Consider the following 24,571-nt stretch of genomic DNA (forward strand, 5'->3'; position numbering starts at 1 on the left):
CCCCCTCCGTTCTCACTACCAAGCAGACCTTTATAGGGAATTGTACCGCCATTCCTCAGAGCCTCTGGAAACCACGAGATTGTTCAACGCCTACTGAGAGCCCAGAGCTGGTGAAGGAGCAGGGCTGTGGAGGACGTCATTAAGCGGAACGGGAGGAGGATGGGGACATTGCACCGCCTTCCCTGCCCTTGACTGGACTCTCCCGTCCCAGCGCTGCGTTTTCCGGTGTTCCCGTCCCGCTCCCCGCGGTCCCTCAGCCGCTCCCCCCGCCCCGCCTCCACTCCGCCACCCGGCTACGACGACGCTCGCTCCGCCGGGACAGAACCCCTCGGCCAATCGCCTCACCTCTTCTTGGCCCGCCAGCCAATCGCAAGCCGCCGTGCTGCGAGGCCCGGCGCCGTTGCCATGGGCACGGGAAGCCCGGGCCGGGCCCGCCCCCAGCGCCCCTGGGCAATGAAAACAGAAGCGGCCCCAATGGAGTCCAGGAGATTGTTTATTGCTTTTACCAACTTTCTGAAACGTTACAAAAGATAATTTTATTCTAGCAGTAATTAAAACAACACAAAGGCTGAATCACATTAAAAACAAGTCTGAGAATTGTGTTTTCCGTATAAACTGAATATTGATTCTACAGTTGGAATAATGTTTTCATTTGCTTTGGATTTGTTTATAAAGTAAGAAAACGTCACTGTAATTAGAAAAGCAGTCATAAAAAATTCGAACCATACAGTATGTAATCACATTTCAAATAAAGAATATTAAAATCAAAACAGCAGTTCAGCTGCAAAAGCTGAACCTGGAAGACACCTTTGCACAGGAGCATCAGCAACAACAGAAAGGAAAATACAAGAAGTGATGTGTCTTTCCAATAAAATCATTTAGAAAAGTATTGATTTTCAAACTCATTCATTATTCCAAATAAATGTCAACAGATACTAAATTCAATATGAAAGTGTCTTTAGGCAAAGTTCAATGCCAACTACAAAGTCCTAGAAGTTTTTACTAAAAACATTATAAAATAAAATTGACAAACTTACTGAGCAATTTGCTTTATTTATAGCACTACACTTATGCTGACTCAAAGCCGTGTGCATCTATAGTCTTGAAATTTGCCATCAAATAAATTACTGTTGGTATAAACAAAGTATTTCCCACGTTTTACTGTACTTGATAATTTTGTCCTAGATGAGTAATTAAAACATTACTAATCATAAGAAAGCAAAAAGACAACTAAGCTCGCTGTGGTGCTTGCCTGACAGATTTCATTTGTGAACTGAGAGTCCTGAACCATTCACTTTCTGATTTCCAGAACCTATGTACAAGACAAACCCTTTAGAGCAGCGCAGGCTCTGCCACGTGACACCCATTTGGTACAGAAATATTTCACAGCCTGCTGAACCTGCCTTTGCAAAGGGCACGAATTAGGAAGTGACCGGATAAAGACAGAGATGCAGGTGAAGCAAATGATAACTTACAGGAGAACTTGCATTAAATGAAGAAAAAATGGCCAAGATACTTGGTTGAAAAAGATCCCAAAGCCATTAGGGCACCAAGTTCTACCCTGACAGGTTTTATGATGACAAACTTGGCAATTTGGAACATTTCACAGAACAATTATATAAAATATTACGTTATAGCTGCAAAGTTCATCTAGGAGGAAATTGTTGTTAACTTGGGCATATGTAAACAGAATGAAAAACGTGTCACTGTAATACATACGAAAATGAGTTTTCTAGAATATAATTTAAACACAAAACTGCATTTTAAATGATACATTTTAGATGATAATTTAAATGGAGTGGTCAAAATTAAGACCTAGATTTCATGTAAACATTAATATTTATAAATAAATTAGAAAAAAAAAAGAAATAAGGAAAAAGAAGAAAAAAAAAAGAAAAAAAAAAAAGGGACTTCCTGAGGTGGCTCTGCAGCCAGGTACACAGTAGCACTAAGCTCCATTCCAGGAAACCAAGGCATCTATAAAAAGTGCAGGGTTGGTTACTTTCCTCTAGCTATTGGAATGGAAATCCATTGGCGTCGTTTTTACAGGGCTTAAGCCCTATGGAAAAAAAAATAAAAATCAGTGCACAGCAATTGTCACTGCTCTTTTGCATCCTTTAAGGCAAAACATACGTCTACATACAATAAACTACATCCTTAGCTGTCTTATTTTAATACTATGTGTGACTTTAAAGCAGAGAAGGTGTAAAATGACCACTGAATCACTTAACCATACATTAGCAACAAGGATTTATGTACTTCATACCAGATCTTCTCCTGTTCATATGGGAAGAAAGTGCAAGTATAACTATTGCCCAAGAACACTGGAACTAAAGGTCACTGTAAACTGGCTTGCCAAGTCATGGTATTTCTGGTACTGATTAAAATATCTACACAATTAAATAAATACTGTGATTAGACTTGTGGGGCTTTGGTTTTGTTTCCTTTCGACGTTACTCAAAATATATCCACCTCCTGTAATAATGACCAAAACTTCTGAAGTAGAAGCCAGATACAAGGTGTGCAGCACCATGGAACCCTGATTTCCAGCATTAAAGAGTTAGAAATCCAAGAGGCTTCTAGTAATTTTTTGGGTCTTTGGAAACTGTTGTAGGACTGTGAACAGGAATCGAAAAATACTACTGAGGACAGAAGTACTGTATTGTGGATGATGCTACATAAAATCCTCAAAATATCTCTTCCCTCCTTCAGGGCAAGAGGTACTTATTTGTCAACTACTGACATGCAGATGGGTGTTGTTTGGGTTTTTTTAAAATAACGTACAAAGTTTTGAGAAACCATCTGCTGTAGTTTCATTGTTATCTCAGTTTGATCAGAGGGAAACCATGGGTAACTTTCTGAAAGAGCATGAAGTCAAACTAAGGCATGAGCTACACTACTATCTAAGAATGCAGGTCATTACACAGTATTGGTCAAACTGGTAATACAGACCTCTCTTGCTTTGCCACTGACCTGAGCCTGTTATGACAGTTTGGATACCATTATTCATATTGCTGTACACTACGATTTCCTTTCTTTAAACTGACTTCTCAGAATTCAGTTAAATGAAAAAAGGAAAGAAAAAAAAATGTTAAATAATTGCATTACATTTAAAGGGAAGAGTAACAGTCCATGTAATGTAAATTCTATTTTTAAATGTTTCTATTTATTCCCACTGATTGCCTTATTTTTGTAATATACAGTTACCTTCTCTACAGGTGACACTTGGCTGAAGAGCACTAAAATTCCACCTCAAGTGGTATTTTCAGATAAAGTCTGCCCTCCTCCAGAATCAGCTCCTTTTGCAATCGTTGAGAATTTTATCACTTGGTCCATGGTAAAACTCCCAACTCTGCCAAAAGCAGCATTAAACAAACAGCATCTTCTAGTATTAAATGAGCACAGATTCTAATTAAAGCCATTGTAATGCATCCAGAAAGGGCTAGTGGCAATTCAGAATGTAAAGAGATAATGTTGGAAATTAAAGCCAAAAAAACTAAGGCATAAGGCAAAAAAAATATTAAGAATGGAAACTGCGCAGGTAAGTCATCAAGATTTTCATTTATATATAAAATTCTCATTATTTCAAATATTATAATGCTAAACACTAGAACTTGAAAATGTAAGTACAATAAATGCACTGACTGCATCTTTATCAGTGGAGTCCCCAAAAAATCCCATTTACTTTAATAAATGAATATTTATTTTTTCAATTCATCTTACATGATAGAAATTTATACTAATTAAAATAAATAATGTGTTTAAAAATAAGTTGGTGTGCTACCATATATGCCCTTTACAATCGAGAGGATCAGAACTATACATACAAATACCACAAGCAATTAGTAATCCATAAAATAATACTGATCATAAAACTATTCCAGAATTGAGCTACAACTAATTTAATCAAGTACACAGTAAATTAAAAAATTTATTAACCAAGAAATATATTTGATGAAGATATGAAATACTCCAAAATCTTAAAGCTGAGCAAATCGGACACTGAAAATCTATGGGAAAAAATGTAAGCAAAAACAGGAAGAAAAGAATTCAAGACTACTGACGTGGTAAGTACTTATAATTTCCTATAGACCAATTGCTGCCTGTAAATCAAATTTATATTGTGTAAACATGGAGTGTCCAGAATGGCAAATACTGATTTGGGACTGTAACTGCCATTACTGCACTCATACTGCTACTGGACAATCAGGAAAACTCAAGAGAATTCAGAAAACCAAAGAAAGCAGCACACCAGGGTATTTAGATACATTTTAAGGCTTAACTAACCACCTCACTTAGGGCTCTAGGCCACTCCTGTAGAGTAGGAGAGACAGAATCCAGAAAACACTAGCATGGAGTGGAGACATAAAACACAGTAGTTCTTGTCAACAGCACATTAACATTTGTTCTATGAAACCACAAAAAAAGTATACCCTGCAAAAACAAGCACTAATTGCCTGCATGGAAAACAAAACTTCTGTGGCGCACATTATAAACAGAGGTATTGCAAAATTTTAAGCAATGTGGACCAGTAATCATCAGCAAAAGCTGATGTAACTTTTATGCATATATTGATTATGGAAAACAATAAGCATTCATTACAGTCCTCCTATTTAAAAATGAAAATAAAATTTCCAATAAAATAAATAGCTGAAGTGTGATTACCACTCATCTTATTTGCTGGGAAAATCTTTGCATTATGCAAGCATATCTACAGTGCCCCAAAAAAATGGCAAAAATTAAATATATGTTGCTCCTTAAACTGGAAATCACACTTCCATGGTAAAATATCCTACAGTGATATATATACACACACAAATACAAGCAATTCCCATTGGTTCCATTCTATAAAGATGTTTCGGCATCCACGTATCTCACAACAGGTGACTTTTCCACTTCTATTTTCACACTTTCTGGTTTTTCAGGGCTGTTTGAAAACAAAGAAGAAAATGTAAAGTCTGGCTCACTTTAGGAAAGGTTAAATTTCAAATGTTTTGTACTTCAAAATGAACCATGAAAGTATTTACATAAGGATGCTTTTATGATAAGGCACTTCTATTACATTTTAGTAATTGTTAAATAATATTCACAGGAACAGTACAAACTTAAAAGACAGAAAGCACCAATATCTCCTTCATAAATACATATCCAATTCCACTGCTTTTATTGATTTGAAACTGTTCGTGCAAAGCATCTTTAAAAACAAACAAACAAATCCCCAACACACCCTGCAAAACTGTCTAAGTAAAAATAGTCAAAAATACATAACAAGCAATATTACTAATACATCTTTACTCCTGGGCAGGGAAACCATCTGTTCACAAGAATGAGAGGACATTTCAGTCTGTTCAAAAGGGGAAACCACACTTCCAACAACAGCAGAGGACAGTAAGAAACCTGTGTAACCTGAACCTTCCATTCAAGTGAAGCAGGAAGACCCAAAAGACAAGTGGCACCTGAACAACTGACACACTTAGGGACACAGACACTGAACAGTGCCTGACTGAAGGACAAAAAGGAATGTCACAAGGTAGTTGGAAGTCAGTAGAAGATGAAATGGAACAGTCTAAGAGGGAGGATGAATTTCAAAAGAGATGACACATCTGTAGGGTTGCTCTTTAAGGAAAAAAATATATTAGAAATTCATGCAAAGAGAAAAATTCTGGGTCTCCTTAGAATATACAACTGTGCTGGGACCCCACAGTCTGTAAACTACAATAGATGGCTGAGGAAAAAGGAAAAAGCAATCTGAATCAATTCAGAAAAACAAAAGAAAAAAATAAAAAATTGATCTTCTTAAAAATACATGGTTTTTAATAAATCATGCCAAACCACACAACATGTCATCTGGAATTATAAAAGACATGCCTCCTTCGAACTGCATTAGTATTTGAATATAAATCTGAAAATAGCAGTGCCTACAGAACCATTTTTACCACAGCACTAAATGTCTGTCTGTACCACCAGATGAAGACAGTTAAGCAGAAAAACCTTAGCAGAACTGAAATCAGTACTTTACTGGAAATTACTTTTGAATGACCAGTAGTGACATCTCTGAATCTCAACAGGATGCAAAGAAAGTATAGCAAATACCTCAAAACAGCAACCAATTGAGTTAAGGCTCAAGGTCTTCCTTTCAACATTTTCAAAATTAATGCACTATCAGATTGCTTGTTAAAAACCTGATTTCTGGCACCAGTGGTTCTTATTTTCCATTTGTAGTTTTAGCAAGTTCCCTACCAAGATGGATTTTTTACTGTACTAAGCTCAAGGAGGGTATGTTATAGAATCAAAGGAAAGTGTCTTATAGCAAAACATAATGAATAGATGGAATAATGAATAAAAGGCAAAGCACAACAAAAAACACTGCAAGCTGATCAGAAACCTGATTCGCTAGCATTGCATATAATTCCATACTAACTTAACCTACTCAGGAAACAGCAAAGTGAGAGATGAAATTGTACTAAATTAGAACTGCCTGAAAACCAATCTAAACATTTTCATTCTTCTGGAAAAAGAAATGCAGGCCTGTATCTCTTCAAGCCTTATATGCCCAATGACTATCAGATAATGCACTAGAATCATCCACAAATTCTGTAATGGGCTGCTTCTAAGAATTTAGCAAGGAAGGAAACACCTATTAAATAAGGAGGGTATACTGACACACATACCCTCTTATCTCTTCAATTTGTCTTCTTGATGGTCTTGCTCATGTGGTACTCAAGATTTTGAAATATTTTACTGAAATATGTGTTTAACATTTTAAAAATGTTTAAGCAATTCAGCCTAGACATTCATGGAAATGGTGCCTGCACTAATGAGTCTCTTAAGCTTTTCCTCTTACAATACACCTCAAAGCTCTTTCTCTGTCTCCTTTACCCTTGGCTGACCTGCTGTCTGGCCAAAACTGTACTTGCATGCCTCGTTTGGAGCAGTGCGTGTGGTGGACAGACAGATGGTATACAAGTGCTAGGTCACTACTGGTGCTTCCAGCAGGACCTGAGATGGCTTGGACAGAGCCATGAACAGAGTAGGAATGCTCCAGCCTTGCACAGAGCATGAACACTCTCCCTCCTCACCATGAATACTTCTACTGAGATGTAATTTTCTACAAAACCTGACAATTTTGTATCTCTGAAATATGTCTTCCTCTGACAGAATTGGCTGAAAAGGATCAACCAATAGAAGATGCATACAATAGACAACAGGACTGCTTAGGTTTAGTTTTCTGAGGCAAACATGCCCATTCTCCCCTTTCCTACATAAAAAGTGCTAAGCAATAGGTGCATGGATGATGAGCAGTCCACAGATACAAGTTCCTGTAAATCACAAGCCTTTCAGGAATTTGGGAATATTCTGCACAGATACTCATGTCTTGGCTTGTTTCCCTAGATAGATTCAGCTAGACAGGGAATAAGTTAGGATGAAATAGCAGAATGATACATCACACTCAAGACTTTGTTCTTTGATGAGGAGCTCACAGAGAAGAAAGGCTGGCCAGCATAGAAGGTAAGTGTCAGCTTACAGAGAAAGTTCAGAGCACTGAGGGCTCATGATCTGTCCATGCACTTCACTGAAGTATATTTCAGTGAAGATAGCATCTGAGACAGGTTCAAGTTTTAGATATTTAAAATGAGTTGTGGAAAAGCAATCCAAGCAACACACTCCCCCATAAAAACAGATCCTAGGGCAGTACAAAGCAACAATCAAAGTGTGCTGGACTTACCTTGTATTCTCAGTGGAATTTGTATTATTGAGCATCAAACCACTCTCATGCTCATGTACACACTAGTACTTAGAAACCCTAAGCTCATCAGAGTAATAAACACTTGTATTAAGTAAATAAATAGTAATTTTAAAATTACTACTTAAAATAATACATTAATAAAATAGTAATAAAATAATTCCTTATAGAAACTGATAAACTTCAGAGTAAAGAGGAAAAATTAAGCTCAAATTCAAATTCTTCCAAAGTAAGAAGTCAGTAACTCAGATTCATAAACCATGGGTTTTTTTAAGATATAGTTCAATAAATACAAGTATGGCTGTTAAACACAAGACAATTAGTTAGAAAAGGTGTGAGTAATTATAGCTACCTCAGGTTAGCTCTGGTTACTTTGGCATTCTCAGTACTCATGGCAAGAGCCTTCCACTGTGCAGTTTTGGCCATTTCATCTGATATGTTTACAACTGAGGGATCAGTGCTAAAGAACAAACATACTTTCAGGTTAGTATTCAATTCCTTGCAACACTATTATACTTACTGTCACTCATCATTTACATCAGTTGTGCCTTCTTTCAATATTTACACAGCCACAAGTTGAGTTCACCTCTTAAAAGTATACTTCAACAAAAAACTGAAAATAGTCATCTGATAGTCACTAGCACTACCATAACTACATAGCATCTCAAAACAGTTTTTCACATAGATATCAGTAAGATATTGAGAATACTTGACAGGTAACCCATACCTAAGTTCAGAAAATTATTTTACATGCCCAGAAATAATAAATTGAATCACACTGTTGTGCTAAAGCTTTCATGGATCAGTTACTTTAAGCGGCTTCTAGGAAATAATCAAGGGCAAAAGAGCAAAGGTTAATGATACTTCAAAAATTCAAGTGAGATTTGAAACTATTAAAAATCTAGAAATTCCAATTATCTTGACAGATAAGTTTTGCTTTTTTTTTCTCAAAAGCCTGATTAGATATTTTGCAAGGTTATTTTGTCAGATCACCTCCCTCCCAAGTGTTGCAGAAGATAAGTTTACCCTCACAGATGTAAAGAGTTTAAAGCTATTTCCACTTTTGTCCTCCACAGTTATATGCGAAGCAGACTCAGGTGCTGCCTGTAGGTCTGCTTTCTGTTCTGTTCCACACTTAAGCTTCAGAATCTACCCCAGGTCATCTCTAAGTTTTTCAAATGCCAGAAAAAACTTTCAAAGCCATTCTTCGTCAGGGATCCCACAAGACATATAAGGCAGCAGAATACATACAAAACACACGTACACAGTTTATGAAGTCACAGCACTACTGTGAGAGCAATTAGCAACTCAAATGTTTTTTTAAAAAGCTTTAGCATTTTCATTTAAGTCTGATTAAGCCTGCTGTCAGAACAGACAACAGCACTCAGCAGAAATATCTGTCTAATCCAAATTTCTGTCTGTTCCCAACTCTCATCAGGACATACCTGGTACTACCCTAGATCCATAGGAAGGCAAATTTTTAACCTAGGAACCCTTAGTATTAGAGACAAAAAGAAAACCTGTAAGCTATTCATCTGTCACATCTTAAACTTGTGTTGGAACAGTTGAGAACACCTGACCACTCAGCTAAATACAACCCCAGTAAGGGAAACACCAACTGAGAGAAAATGCCTAACACCAAAGCTGAAAGAATATCCATGACTGAAATTCCAGTACTTCCTTTTCTGGAAGAGAATCTATTTGTACATTTATGTTCAGAAAATAACATTTTGAAGTAGAAATAGTTGCCTGTAAAGCAGGTTTTTTGCATCACAGAAATTACGACTTTAGCCTTCACTTAGGTAAACCAAATAATTACACACTTAGATTTCCTCTGAAAAACCCAAGTGGCTGGCAAACACATGGCTCAACTGATGCTATTAGTTGCTTAATGCTCAGCATTTCATGCACAGTAGCACACAAATATTCCATCAAAACTGACCAAGGATGCTTCTTCACCTTTAGTACAGCTGGTCGAAATTGAGTCATCTGATCTGTTCAAGATGGTCATGTAAATTTATAATTAAGATGCAGTTTTAAAGAACAATGCAGTATAAAAATACTAATGTAGCACCATGAGATGTAGCTTCATATTTCCTAATCATGGCTAAGTTACCAGTTTGGGGAAAAAAATATTTCAACTCATACACAACCAACTTAATATAAAGCAAATTTTAGGCTCTGATAAAAGAATTTTTAAACAGACACATTTTATACCTGTATTTCAGAGTTTTTACAGGAAAATCTATATTTGCTTCTCCATATGCAAGGTGTACACTGTCATGGTCTGAAAACATTCTCTCTGCTTCCTGTAAATTCCAAGTAAGAAGTTTGTAAGATTACTCAAATAGCAGAAACCACAGTAGTATCTCAATTTATTCAGTTATCATCTCAACTTATTCAAGTTACATGACAGGTATTCCATAGGGGTAAAAGGCACTTCTGTGTAGGTACCACAGTTGAATGCAGGAAACAGAGCTTATGACCTTTCCTCTTTGAAGTGTCTTATTAAGACAAGGGACATGGGAGACTGGGGAAGGAGGGTGTTACAAGCTTTGCAAGGAATTCATCTAGGTGGTGCACAGAAAGGCAGGACTTTTATGGAGAAGTTCCAGAAGCTATATTACTGTATTTTTGGTAACTAGTAGTTGCACTAAATGGCAGCTCCATAAACACACATGAGCAAAATGTCCCTGATATTACCAACATTTTTCTGACTAATTTAAGCAGAACAAAGAAATCCTACTCCACCACTTCCCTCTCCCTCTCCTTTCTCTCCATTTTCTTTCCTTCTAATCTGATGAAAGACCAAAAACCTCAACATTTTTGTGCTAACAACTGCTTCTTTCCACTTTGCTTGAAAATTTTTATCACAAATAAAAATCATAGTTCATAATAGCATAATTGAAACAGAGACTTAATTCCTTAACCAGCAGCAACTGTTCTAGTAAAGAATTTAATTTCTGAAGTAAGTGAAGAATTTCAAAATATGTATCTGGTATATGAGGTCATATGCTCAGGTCACATAATATTCTTTTAAATTGCATTAAGTATTTCCTAGAAATTTACAACATGCTCAGTTTATTTGTTTTCACACTTACTTCTTTCTCTTTTATCTTTTCATCATCTTCTGTCTTCTTTTTACTTTCTGGCATAAGATCATCAAGCCAGCTAAGCTCTTTTTTGGTGAAACACAAATCCATGAGCTTGCGAACGAACACTAATGCTAGAACCTAAAGGGAACCACAGAAAAAATACTTTATATATTAAACTATTCAAATAAACAAAAATGCACACACACTTTCAGAACACTCAGAATCTGTAACTGAAGCCCTTTTTTCTAGTACTAGATTTCATCTTACCCCAAAGGTAAATCATTTCCACTTTCAGTAGCTATTCACAACTGAATTGCTTGTTTTCAGGAAATGAGAAGTCTTTGTGTTTCAAAGGTGATCAGCTTGTACTACTGGGGCTTTTTGTTTCTTTCCCATTCCCTTCTTTCTTAAAGGCAGCAAACATCTTCTGAAGAGACCCTGAATAATACATGGAGTCTTGTACAAAAATTATTAACTGGCAAACCAGAAAACTTACCATCATAGGGAAAACAACAGCAGCTGCAGAGGCTTTGATCACCCACAACAGAACTAGACAAGTGAGCTGAACAACTGTAAAGATATGGACCTTCCAGAGTGGCACATAACGTAGATAAATCAGGTCAGGTTGATGTTTGGCAGGCATTCCAAACAGTTTTATACGGTCAAAAAACTGCATGGAAAAATAAAAGCATTCTTCAGTTAATTATTTTTTGCCTCTTCAGAAGAAAATGAATGTTTTTAGGAGACTACAGAAATGTAAAATAATCCCAAATTAAATACTAATGAAAGATAGTGAACATTCAAGGGGGTGGAACTGGGCTGTTTTGCAGGGGTTGTCCCCCCCATCCTCACTAATAATAAAAAATTCCAGAATATTTCAGAAAATTTGTTTCTTAGTTACACTATTGAAAGAATAAATAAAAAAGAACTGACAAGTGAAGACATAATATTGTAAGAACAAATACTTGAACATGACACTCAGGAAATTATCCTATATGCTATTCAGAAAATATGGAACAACTTTATTGTGCCTCACATAATGCAGAGTGTTACAGCTTCCTTTTCATTCAGTATTAAACAAAAGTGAACTGCTTGTTAAAATCAGACTTTACCTGAATCCCTTTTAATGAAGATACTCCCATGTAAAGAAAGACACCATACAAAACTGGCATTGGAATAAACTAGAGGGGAAAAAACACCCACAGTTAAAAGTGGAATCAACATGACATAAGAGAGCAGTCCATATGAGTGAAAGGCACAGATCAAGTTATTTTTTACTTTATATTTACTTAAGTGAAATCTGAGGACCTTTATTTAAAAGAATACATATGTATCATTGAGCAGCAAAAAAAAATCTAAAACTAACAAGGTTATCACCAGGATAAAAAAGTGGTTCTGCCTTGACTGCTCACCCACTCAATTTTCTAGGTTGCAAGAAAAATTTCTATTTATGCTAAATATACTGCTTTATGCTGCTGTTTGATAGGAACTGTATCAAGACTACTGTATTCTGTACAACTTCATTAAATTGCCACATTAAGTTTTACTTCTGAACACCTGGAGCAGACAATACAAATACCTCACCATACCTACTGAGCTATGAAAATCTGCTAATTATTCAGAACTAAGTTTTGCTTCAGTAAGAAGACCAATTTAAATCTTATTAAAGATAATATTTCTAAAAATTTAAATTTTAATGTATAATAGACCGCTTATATAATTTTATACAGTGTGATTTTCTATTTTTATATAACTTAAAGCTTACTAAGATAACAAAGTTGTCCCCTGATTTCAGTGGCACTTGCATCAACCCGCTGCAGTGAAGCCTTCTTTGCTCCTGAATTCATTAAGCTTCCGAGTAAAGGACAGCCAAGATACAACATGAAATCTTAATAAAAACTGCTGCTACCAAGACTGAACAAAGCCCTTTATTTAAACAGTGTGAAATAAAACTATGCCTTAGGGATTCATGATGTATGTGTGTGTGTGGCTAGTGTCTTCCCTCTAAGTTCTATAATTTGATATAGTGTCTTCTACTGCAATAAATCAGTATAAATCCACACATGGAAAAAAAGCACAACAACTGTCAGATGCAAGGCTTTGTTCTCCTTACTTCTTTTGAACAATAACAGTCATTCACACTGAAAAAGAAAGACATTTCTTAAAAGCAAAGAGTAATAATTCCATTCCTATTACCCTGGGCCCATAAACAAAAACTATTCATTTCTAAGAATAAAAAGTTAGAATATAGGATTTAAAACACTTTACTTCAGCAACCACCACTTATAGTTATTGCTTTTGAGCAACAATAAATCTATTTCAGTGTTTCTGCTTTTCATTCTGATTATTCACATTATACAGCTGAGCTCTTGGTAACTTTAATGAGAGATTGTCAAATCTGAAATTTTTTTTAGTAACTGCAATGGTCTTATTCTTTACAGACCTTTACAGTCTTTAATAGATATGCAAATGGTCAACTATTATAATACATAACTATTTATTAAACTATAGCTGCATGTTTACAGGATTATTCTTTCCCATTATCTAAATTTGAGAAGCTGCATTTCTTACAAAATTACTTGAGATCTGTCTTTGTTTATACAGACTGTTACAAAGTTCTTTAGAAATACCAGCAGTTATGCAGTTATCCACATTTCTGACAACAAAAAAGATAATTCTTTCATTTCTCCTTTTAACTACTGGAATTGAAACAACAAAGTAGAAGTTGAACATATTTTAGTAAATCTGAGCAAAATCCAACTGAATTAATTTTCTTCCAACCGAGTCATTGAAAGGTCACTAGGGATATAAATTAGGAGATAAAGTGTAATCTGATGCTACAACACAACCTGTAAAATCACCTTTATAGTGTGATCATGTATAAAATAATCTTGACACTCTAAGAATCAAATTAAGTTTAGTAAGCTCAAGAACAAGAAGTGAAAAATGCAATTTGTCCCTTTTAAAGCAATGTTTCTTTTCCTTCTGCTACACTATATTACTTCTGCTCAAGTAGCTTTACTTCTTTATCACACTCCTTTTCTCTCTCCATTTAAGCACTTACATAAAAACTGCAATTTTTAGGTAACGTGAACTGAAAAAACTAAAAAAAAGCTGGCAAGAAAAATCAAGTAACACAGGAAAAGGTTGCTTTCTTCACTACTCACTACATTCCTAGCTTTCTCAGATTTCATTTTCTTGCATCCTTCCATATTGTTTCTATTCAACTAACATCTGTTGCTAAAAAAGCAATTTGAGAATGAGTCCAGGCATATCTTACTTAACATAAAAGAACTTTCTCGCATTATGAAATGCTAAATCACAACATCAATAGCACAAAGAAAATATTTTGGAAAAACTCTCTTTTACCTTTAACACAGAAGTCATGGACACTGACGTCCCCATCAGCACAAAAATCATCAATCCTGTCACTCGCTGCTCCCGGATTCCCAAAAACTTTGGTTGTTCTCCTGGTGCTGAGCATTCAGATTCAACTTTCAGGCTGTTAACATGACTTATAGACAGGACAGTTGCAGCAACAAACCACGGTAAGCCCATGACAGAACATATTCCCAACATAATACCAACCATGAGCAGATCAAGATGATAACCACAGCCTTTCTGTAAAATTAAGCAAACAAATAACTTGAAAAACTTTCTATTTATATGATCATACTTCTTACTCAGCAGGTGAATAACCTACAACTACAAAAGTCAGATACTTTGAGAGTATCCACAAAATTATATTTGTTCTTGATTAGTCAATTTATATTTAGCAGCTGATGGTAATTTCACAAATTTGCAGAATGAATCTGATTTTAAGTAACTTACACAACATTAGTCTTCCATCAAAAGGACTTTTACCTTCAGTTTATGCTCTTTCCTGTTTATAATAACAGCTGTTATTTGTTGATCCATGAAAATGAGAATGGTACAGAGTAAAGCAGGAACAGCAGCAACCAAGAGTGTCCACCAAGGATTGCGTCCAAGAGGATCTATGAACCATCCTCGATCTTTTCGGGTGGGCTGAAAAAAGGACACCAACCCGTCAACAATGAGAATTAAATTACTAAAATAGAATGCAGATTTTATCATTACAAACAGTTTCAATGAACAACAGATCAGTCCCTTAAGTATATGTTTAGGTTGTTTCCCAATGGCTTTGACCAAAAGACTGATTTAGTTGTTACAGGTGAACATGGCATTTATGTGGGAAAAATTAAAACAAATCCATTTGATTCCTTCATTTTGTACATTTACACAAAAGAATGCTTCTCTTTCAGTAATAATATAAAACATAAATTTTTCTGTCAGATGAGACATACATCCAAAACAGAAAAGAGAAACTACTTGATCAACCACATTGTAATCAAAAAAGAGAAATTTCTGTTTCTGTACGATTTGATTGTTCTACTGTTCATAAAACTTCAATCATTTTAAAAATTATATTTTACAAAAGGTTTTGTTTCTTACTTCAAACTTCTCTGGAACATGAAGCTTAGGAGAAGGTACTCCTATAAGATAGTCAATCAAAACCATGATTACTATGGTCAGAAATACTGCAAAGTCACTGATGGTGGAACGCACCTATAAAGAAAAGACTTGTGTTAAGTCTTGCTTTTTCACCATTATAATTTGTATGTGTAGAAAGATGATTTTCTCCCCTGCAAAAAGCGAGGTTTATTTATATTATTCTACCACTGAACATTATCTATTTTTTCTTGTTATTTTCAAATTTAAGCTGCCTGCCAGCACAGTATGAAGATGCAGAAGACAAGTATTCCATACAGCTGTTCACTCATTTAAAAGTGGTCTACTGCAAGAGGCAAATTACTTTAAACAACTTCATCATCTTCCTTCTCCCCTCAATCCCATTAGGAGGCTCAGCCATCACAGGTAATTCCTGGTACCTTAGGTCAGTAATATTTATACTTTCATGTTTTAATCAATAGGAGGCAGATAATTTGCAATACATTCATATTATCAAAGATAACTTTATTAAACATTAGGAAGACATTACAGGGATGAGCTGAGGTTTATAGCAGATCTAACCACTTCATTTTGCCTAGCAGAAGTTACATAAATCAATCTCAAAAGAATCATCACATTAACATCTATTAGAAATAGCAATCCCCCGAGGAACCACTCAAAACCCAATAGACATCAGTAGTTTGGAGAAAGTAATTAATTGTTTTGTATGGCTAGGTGAGGAAAAGAGCAGCAATATTGTCTCTACTAATGAAACCTGGCAATACTGATTAATGTGAGGAGATGGACTGCTTAGATCTTTCAAAGTTTAGAATATCTTGTTGTAATTCTACAAAAATACAGAATAAACACCGAATTTTTTGCAGATTATTTCTTTCCTCAAATGTCCTAAACTTTGCAATTATTAGCTGAATTTTGGGTTTTAATTTCCTTTCCTGTCTTAAAAGAAATTTCTCAAGACAGAATTCAACTCCATTAAATTATATCAAGGTGTATATATTACAAGGTAACAACAGTCTAGTCTCTAATCAGAATTACCTTAGTTGGGAAATAGCGTTTGGTCTTGAATTTCTTAAGGAAAGAGGAGAGGAAAAATGTTGCAAAAAATAGTATGACAGACCAGAAAAGAACATCTGGAATATATGGTCCGTGATGGCCACAAGCTGATCCACGAAACACACCATGATATTCTAAACATTCCTGCAAAGAGAAAAACTCTTTGTAAGTCTGTTTTATTAATTCAGTACGTTTAACTAAGCTTCCAACTTTTCTATATAAAACACATTTGAGAAAGTTCATAATTCCAACAACGTTTCTTTCCTTCATGACTACCTCACCCTGAAAAAGCCAGACGTGTGCTGTCTGTTCCAGAAAAGCCACAGTAGCCACCACTGATTATTTCAGGATGACAAAATGCTGGGAGACGCCCAAGAAGAAACAATTTATTTACACTCACATTACTTCTATTCTGTTTTTCAATGAAGGAAAAGCAGAATATCCAACATCAACTTTAAGCTAACAATCATAAAAAACGATCTCCTCAGTTTCTCCTATCTCTTTGACTTTGTTTTGCTCAGTTAAGGGAAAAAACAGAGTCTTATAAAATAAGATTACCCAAACCATAAGAAAACATTTCTAGTGAAGTAGGAAAGCATCGTAAATAATGGATTTAAATAAAAAAGAAAACAAAGTCAGATGACAGCTATCCATATATGACAGAAATGCAGAGCAGAAAGTTCAAGTAGACACATGGAATACAGGAAAACACAAGCCAATAATTCAGGTAGCTGGAAGCAGCACTGCACTAGCCTAATTTATCAGTTAATTCATTGAAAATTTATCTTATGGCACAAGTTCTCCCTTTTCATAATCTACCTTGCTTATAAGATAACACCAAATCCCGGGTCAGTTCTGTCTCTTGGGTAAGACTAAAGATGCTTTAGAGGTAAAGACATATAGATGAAAAGGCATATAAAATAAGTAATAAATATAAAGGAAATATAAAAACTAAGTCCAAAAGAAACTGTCATCCTAAGTGATTATGGTAAACTAGGAGCCATAGGTAGCACACAGAAAAAAGTCCTGCTACAAGTCAAGAAAAGCACTGAGGTTTTATGTGGTATTTCTGCTGTGTAAAAGAGGTGCTTTAGTGTGAATGTCTATGCTCAGACACAAGGGGAGCCCATACACAGATATCCACTGCTGTTCTAGACAGCCTCAGATGGCCAACCTAACAAGCATAACAAAACCAGCAGCAAATCCAAATAATTCAAGAGCAGGTGGGAATCAGATGCCAGTGTAAGCAAAGTGGCTGCACACAGCTGCATTTATTCCACTGCACACTGCCCAACAAACTACTTATCAGCAGAAGTGTTTCTTTCTAAAAGCTTTTCAGAGCATTTGCACATGATAACTTACGTCCTCTTCACCTACACACAAAATTAGATATTGGTATAAAATATCCAATTCATAAGTTAATACCTTGGAGCCTATTCTAAATAATTGTTTTTAATTTCAAATAATTATTTTCTTCCAATCAATATTTAGGTAGTTCCTTAGATTCTGTTGGGAGTTTTGTACCAATGTCTAATAACTAATGAAATGTGTTTACTGCCACACTTCAAATACCAATTCCATCATCACATTATATTAAAAATATTTCTTTCAGGAACTGGAAGAACACAAACTCCTGCTTATTCACCTCATCATGTTCCCCTACAGGAAGATTACTGTGGTGCCTAAAAGCATTAAGGTGGCTACCTCAAGCAAACTTATATTAGCATTTACTTCTCTGGACTCACTCATCTAGTCCTCTACAATAACTGTGCAAAGCCTTATGGAAGAAATTAAGAGAGTTGAAAAATACAGTTTTAAGGAAAACAGTCCAGGTTCAGTTAAAAAAAGAAATCAGATGAAAAAATGTAATAAACACTGGTACTGTGCAGGTGTTTATTTTTTATTCATATGCACATATACACACACAGATACATACATATAGCTTCCAGATACTCACAGAAACTGTAAGATTATTCCATGCTATATCTTCACGAGACTTATTCATAGTCCTCCACATACGCAATGTTTCATTGCTTGGTTTCTCAGGCTCAGAACACACACATCTGAAGGGAAGAAGGAAAGTTTACATGCTTTTAAGCTGTATGTGCCAAAATGCAGCAATTTGAAGTAAATTCAAAAATCCTGAAGAGTTTAAACCAGAGTTTATCCCAAACTTTTATGGAAGAAGCAGAGTACAAGGCTTTTCCTTACCTGATCTAGGACTATTGAGAGGGTGGGTGAAATGAAGAATCAGGTCACCCCCAAGAAAGACACCATATTTGAGTATGTAGTGAGCTAACTGAAGATAGAAATGCTTACAGTGTTCAGCTTTAAAGCAACTGTATACATAATTTTTAGCAATATTTTTGTAGAAGTAAAAATCCCCCTCCCTATTGCAACATTTTGCAAACTCGCACTGCAGAATCCTTTCTGTCAGACAGGTTGACAGAAGTACACATCAAATTAAAAAAAAACCAAAACACAATGGACTGAATATTGATTTAATGGGATGTTTTCAAATAAAGCTATTCAAGTACACCAACTGGTAAGCTTAACACATAAACATTTATGTAGAAGAGGAGAAAGAGGTAGTAAGCAAGAAATAAGTCTCCTTTTTCTATGAGATTCACTAAAGACACTGAAAAAAACCCCAATGAACCATGGAAAGGAAAATCTGCATCCTGGTGGTGTGAAGGTAAAGAAAATGTGCATGGGCAAAAAGAACATAGATTTGCATAGCAAAATGTTTGGGGAATTTAGAAAATACTAAGTAAACAAATTATCTTTTATTAACTGAATTCTTAACTAACAGCAATAGGAAATGGGAAAGGAGTGGAAAGCAGTAGCTCCTACAAAGCAGTTGCCAACACAGAATCATCAATAGAGAAAGGAATTGCAACAATAAGCATGATGAGACAAATCATAATTAGTTGTTGGTCAAAGCAGCAACATAAAAAACCACACTGAAGGAAGACTTGACAAATTTCTCAACAAAGACAATGAAGATAAAGTATGCCACCAAGTAGATAAGTAGAAATGCAGGAAAAGAAAGGAAAAAACCCACACCCAGAAAAATGTAAGAGTATTTGAGATTATCTTGTGGCTCAATTAACTGAACATGCTCGTTCTGCACCCTTTTCCCCACTGGGTGTTACAGAGTGTGGAGAAAAGGAAAGGGAAAGGAGGAAGAAAGCAATTGTGAACAGCTGGATCTCCTACAGCTTTGTAAGGGAAAAAATGCAGGGCAAACCCATGCTGAACACTGTGGCATGTCCCAAAAACCACAGAGCTAAACCAAATTAAAATCCCAACTTCCCATCTCCACCCTCATGGCCTGCCTATGGCAAAACACAGTCAGGTGGCAAGTACCCAAAGCCCTACAGGACAGTTTCTGCCAGCTCAGTGGATTGAACATGCCCACACAGAAGTCCAGTGAGCACCTAGAGCCACTGAAACAGAAGGATGAGCAGCCAGTAGGAAGGGAAAAATAAGTGAGTGAGTGTCCTCCCACAGCCCACTCCTGGCAACGTGGCCTGGTCTTAACAGTGGCAGGAAAGACAGGAAAGTGAGTGTAAATGTCAAGTGTGAACGGAACACAAGAAGCAGCCTGACAGGGTGTTTGCCCTTTCCCCCCTAGAAGAAAGTCCTGAAGAAGCACTGAATGATTGCAAAAGTGAGCAGAAATCTTGGAGGGGAAACACAGTAATCCAAACCAGTTTTGACACTGCTAGAAGTCACCCTGTGTGCAAGGGGATCACTGTCCGGGCGAGGCAGAGCAGCAGCCCAGCAGGACACTGAGTATTCTGCTCTCCAACTAGGGAATGATTGCCCCAGTGCAACAAGCAAGGACCCTCACCCCAGGTGCATGGACATGACTTTGTTAGGGGTCCCTCACCCACACTGTGACCACACAGGTACAACTGAAGTTGGAAGATGCACATGTCCAACAGGAGGGGAGCAGCAACATTTAAATGATTTTGTTTAAACTATGAGAAATGAGTAGTTTTCTCTGAGCAACAGTAAGCAGTATCTTCATCTGGCAGGTGTGAACTGGTAACTCAACTCATCCTATTTCATGAAACTATACTCCCTAGAAGTAGCAAGCAGAAGTCCTGTTCTGACCTTTAGTAAAGCTGTATTAAAGCAGGCTTTGTCACAACCCCTTATCCCTTCCAACCACCCATAGCTAACACAGAAAATTCAATTTCACAGCATCCTGAATAGAATTGTTTTGATGTTTCTCATGCCCATACCACCCCTAGCATTCTTCCTACCCTTCCTGGAAGTGGCACCCACTGCCATTTAGTAAACAATATGTCTCTCTATATGTCCCTATTTATTTCACTAGCAGATAGTAGTAACTTGGTACTTACGAATATGAAGTCAGTTTATTCAAATCATTGTGCATATTGAAGGGATACACTTCTCCCAAATGGACAAGCTTTTCCAAAGCCTCATAAATAAATATGATACATATGAGTGCTGCAAAAGCTTCCTCAGTAAATCGAGTGATGTAGCACACGAGGCTGCTGGCATCTGTGGCTACAAGCACGATGCACAGAAATGCAGTCCACAGACCAATGCTAGCTCGCAGGGAGAGGTAGGAAAGACCATAATCCCTGTGTGAAGAAAGAAATAAAAAGCATTAACTGAGTCAAAACCCACCATTATTACATTCTACTTGAAAAGACACTGAGGCCAAGCTTTATAGGTTTTCAGCACTTTTCTCATGCTTGATATTAGCTCTGAAGGAAGCAGAAATTTTTTTGTCTCATCTCCCACCAAAGCAAAGCAACACTGCAAGATGTTTCTAGGACTGACAGTGCAACTACCTAGCTTGGGAAGCATCATGAGGATGGGTCTCTCCAGAGCTACCCAGATGGTTTCTCATAGAGGGTAGATCCATCTCTGCTTACCCCTGCAGAAGCAAAGCCAACAACTTCACACAGTCAGAATATAACTTTTATTTGAGTCCTTGCCACTTCTTATCACTGATTTTCTCATTCAGGTTTGCCAGTGCCTCACAGCTTTACCAAATCATATCAATTTCTCAGTCTCTTGCCACTGTACTTACCTTCATGGACATACACATTTACTGCACATCTGCTTTCAATCACAGCTATTTTAACAGGCTAGAATGTTAAAAAAGTGCATCAAGTCAATAGAAACATCACTTACCTGCAAAATTTAAATAATATTTTTTCAAATACTAGAACTGGTCCTGTGCTTCCCAAGATAGTAAGAGGTTGCCCAGCAAAGAGAGAATAGGCAATCCCAGTTAATGAGGCTCCAAAGAGAGACTCTATTGCACTCTGTTTGGGGGAAAAAAAATGCTGTAACTTTGCCGTCTTTCAGGTTAGCATTTAGCATCATATCTTCATAAATACAGCTTTAAGATGCACTAACTTAGAAACAAGACAAGATGCAAACACATTGCAATCAATATCCATGTTTGAGACAAGAATAACTTAACACTGTTTTGCAGTAACAATACCATGGACAAGATTTTGAAAACTTCACCCTTGAGAAACATAAAGCCATCCAAAACCATGAGAACAAGTTACTAGTCCTGCCAGCTCTGAAGGAAAAGCATACCAACAATTATACAAATTTACAAAACAAAACCCGAAAAACTAACCTAAAACAAAAAAAAACCCAAACAAACAAAAAAAGAAAATAGTTACTCAACATGTTGTTTACAGAAAGAATTAATGGTCTCTGTAAAGAAAATAGATATCTGTATTGCACCATATCTACAGTGTGCTGAATCAAACCTGCATCAACCAAGCATTACAAAAGAAAAAAAAAATAAAAACAAGCTGACAGGCAAAGGTGCGGGGGAAATTACTGAAGAATATTGCTTTATGTATACATGACACCAAAAATAGATGAGCAGTAAACCAATGTCCCACCTGGTAATGCATTTCTTTTCAAGGAATTAAGGTATCTACTTCAGTTCTTGAATTAAGTGTTTCCCTGTAATATTTTCTGCCAAAAATACCCAGTTACAATGTACCTCTAAAGAGAGAGGCCAGAATTTTAAATACTAATACTATATTAAATTTACTTGATAACAGTTAATTACACCACCTACCACTATGAGAGGTCATGGATTACAGATTCCTGTAATGAAATTACAGTGTTCCTAGTGGAACTTTAAAGCATTTGCTATTTTGAAATTAGGTAAACCTAAGAAAACAGAATTCTTCAAACTTGAGCTCCAATTCAGGAAATCATCTGAAAATGGTCAAAATGATTTGCTGAACTGGGCTATTAAAAATGAAAATGAGTCCTTTGTTCATAACATTAAGAAAAAAAAATATAATTCCAGTCTCTCGTTCTATTACCTTCAAATTAGTGTTTTTGGTTAGTCAATGCATTAACCTTGGGGCTCTCAGTCAGGGTGGCAGGGACAGGAGCACTGTGGAGGTGATGGCCTCTGAGAATGCGAGGGAAGGTTTCAAAGACAAACTGTGTACCTTACAATATCAGCTACTGTGCTTGAACATGTGTGTGCAGTAACTAAATGTTTTATTCAATGATGCACACCAAGTATCTGAAGGCAGGAACAAACCCGCAAACAATTCCAGATAGCTAAAAGAAAGAAGGTGTTTGAGAATCAAGCTTTGAAAGGAGGGTAGTTTCATTATTATACATGTTGTACATTCAAAAGTTACACTGTCATTTTAGTAATCATTCCTACATTTACAGTGGGAAAACCAGCACATAGAAAAGATATAATTGATTTCTGTATTTTCTATCAGCCTGAAATGCTACATCAATAAACAAATATCTGAGTCAACAGCAATAATTGAAAGAAATAAAACAGTTAACTAAATTTTAATACAGTATAAGCTTAAAATTTTCATTAAGTATCAAGAAGAATTTTGTAACATAAGTTTCAACAGCATCTTAGCATTTGTAAAAGACATGTCTGAATATATCTGTCCCTCCCATAAAAGGACAGAGCCTTGTTTTTTTGTGATAGATTTAAAAACAGAAAATACACTTCAAACTAGATTCCTCATAAGCCAATTGACACTAAGTTACTAACACTGCTGATATTAAGTAATTCTTCCCTGCTTCAAAAACTGCTGGTGAAAAGGTGCTGGTATTATCTACTGCCCAACATAACACTACCAAAATTTTGTATGCATATGGTTTACATTTGAATAATTTACAATGAAGAGTATTTTCTGCTGATAAACCTCAAACACTTTATTCTATTGTGAGCAACATATGTATTAGTGCAAGCATAAACACATCCTGTCAGTTTCATAAACAGACTGCTGGCCACACACTGCAGGCATTATCATCCTCATAGGTCTACTCAAGGCCAGTACATATTCTTGGCTATCCACCTTGAGCCTCTGACTTTGCCTAAAGCAGGCCCAGTGGGATGGTGCACCTTTACTGCTATTTATTGCTCTTAAGCAGCCAAAAAGAAGGCAATGCAAGCCTTTTCTCAATTCATGAAGCCATTCATCCAATAAGGCAGGATAAACATTTTTTACCTCCCCTGTGCATCTTCTCCTGTTCACATAGGTTCCCCACATTTTCCATAGCAATTACCTTTTGGGGAAGATCTGCTTTGGGGCAGGCTAATCAAGTGCTGTGGGTAAATTCTTCAAATACAAGTATAAATAAATGAGACAAATGCACACAGTGACTTGCCTCTGAAGTTCTAAAAGCCTGGCCGCTACCATTCTTTGTACTCACTATTCTGCCTTCTGTAGCTTCTCCCAGGAGCCCTCCAAAAGTGATTACAGGAGACATACAGGCACAGTATAGGAAAAGAATCGAGGCCAGGCACTGCAGGCTTAATGCATCCTTGAAGTCACTCAAGAAAAAAGGTGCTTTCCTTTTGATGTCAAGTATCAAACCACCAAAAAGCCTAAATAGGTGAGATGAAACTCGTCAAACTGTACACTAAAGGATTCTAGCTAGTTTAAAACTATGGGCTACACATGACTGCCAGTGCCTATTGCTGGCACAAATTAGCTATTTCATAATGCAGATTAAAGCATAACAATTAAAAACGTCAATGAGAATCTTATCTACTCCAATTTGGGAGTATTCCAAACATAATCAAGCAGGTTTCCCACATTTTTAAAAGCTGACTACGTTTTTTTTTTAATATATGGGCTAGATACTGAAAAAATAACTTAGCGAACAATTTCACCTAAAT

At 36.3% G+C, this 24,571-nt stretch overlaps 1 protein-coding gene across 1 annotated transcript in view; it reads right to left on the reverse strand.

Annotated features, from left to right (window-relative positions):
• Nucleotides 1-475: 475 nt before the first annotated feature.
• SLC4A7 (solute carrier family 4 member 7) overlaps nt 476-24,571 on the reverse strand; it is a 67,242-nt gene continuing 43,146 nt past the window's right edge. Inside the window, exons 14-27 of the mRNA XM_066555562.1 lie at nt 24,103-24,277; nt 21,562-21,695; nt 20,757-21,002; nt 18,341-18,446; nt 16,366-16,527; nt 15,313-15,426; nt 14,704-14,865; nt 14,209-14,460; nt 11,952-12,020; nt 11,336-11,509; nt 10,846-10,977; nt 9,962-10,053; nt 8,097-8,204; nt 476-4,927 (exon numbers count right to left, since the gene is read on the reverse strand). Coding sequence (XP_066411659.1) covers nt 4,846-4,927; nt 8,097-8,204; nt 9,962-10,053; nt 10,846-10,977; nt 11,336-11,509; nt 11,952-12,020; nt 14,209-14,460; nt 14,704-14,865; nt 15,313-15,426; nt 16,366-16,527; nt 18,341-18,446; nt 20,757-21,002; nt 21,562-21,695; nt 24,103-24,277 — 2,008 coding nt within the window. The 3' untranslated portion in view covers nt 476-4,845. The remainder of the gene's footprint in view (nt 4,928-8,096; nt 8,205-9,961; nt 10,054-10,845; nt 10,978-11,335; nt 11,510-11,951; nt 12,021-14,208; nt 14,461-14,703; nt 14,866-15,312; nt 15,427-16,365; nt 16,528-18,340; nt 18,447-20,756; nt 21,003-21,561; nt 21,696-24,102; nt 24,278-24,571) is intronic.

The sequence above is a fragment of the Molothrus aeneus genome, chromosome 1 (genome assembly GCF_037042795.1).
Source record: "Molothrus aeneus isolate 106 chromosome 1, BPBGC_Maene_1.0, whole genome shotgun sequence".
NCBI classification, from domain to species: Eukaryota; Metazoa; Chordata; class Aves; order Passeriformes; family Icteridae; genus Molothrus; species Molothrus aeneus.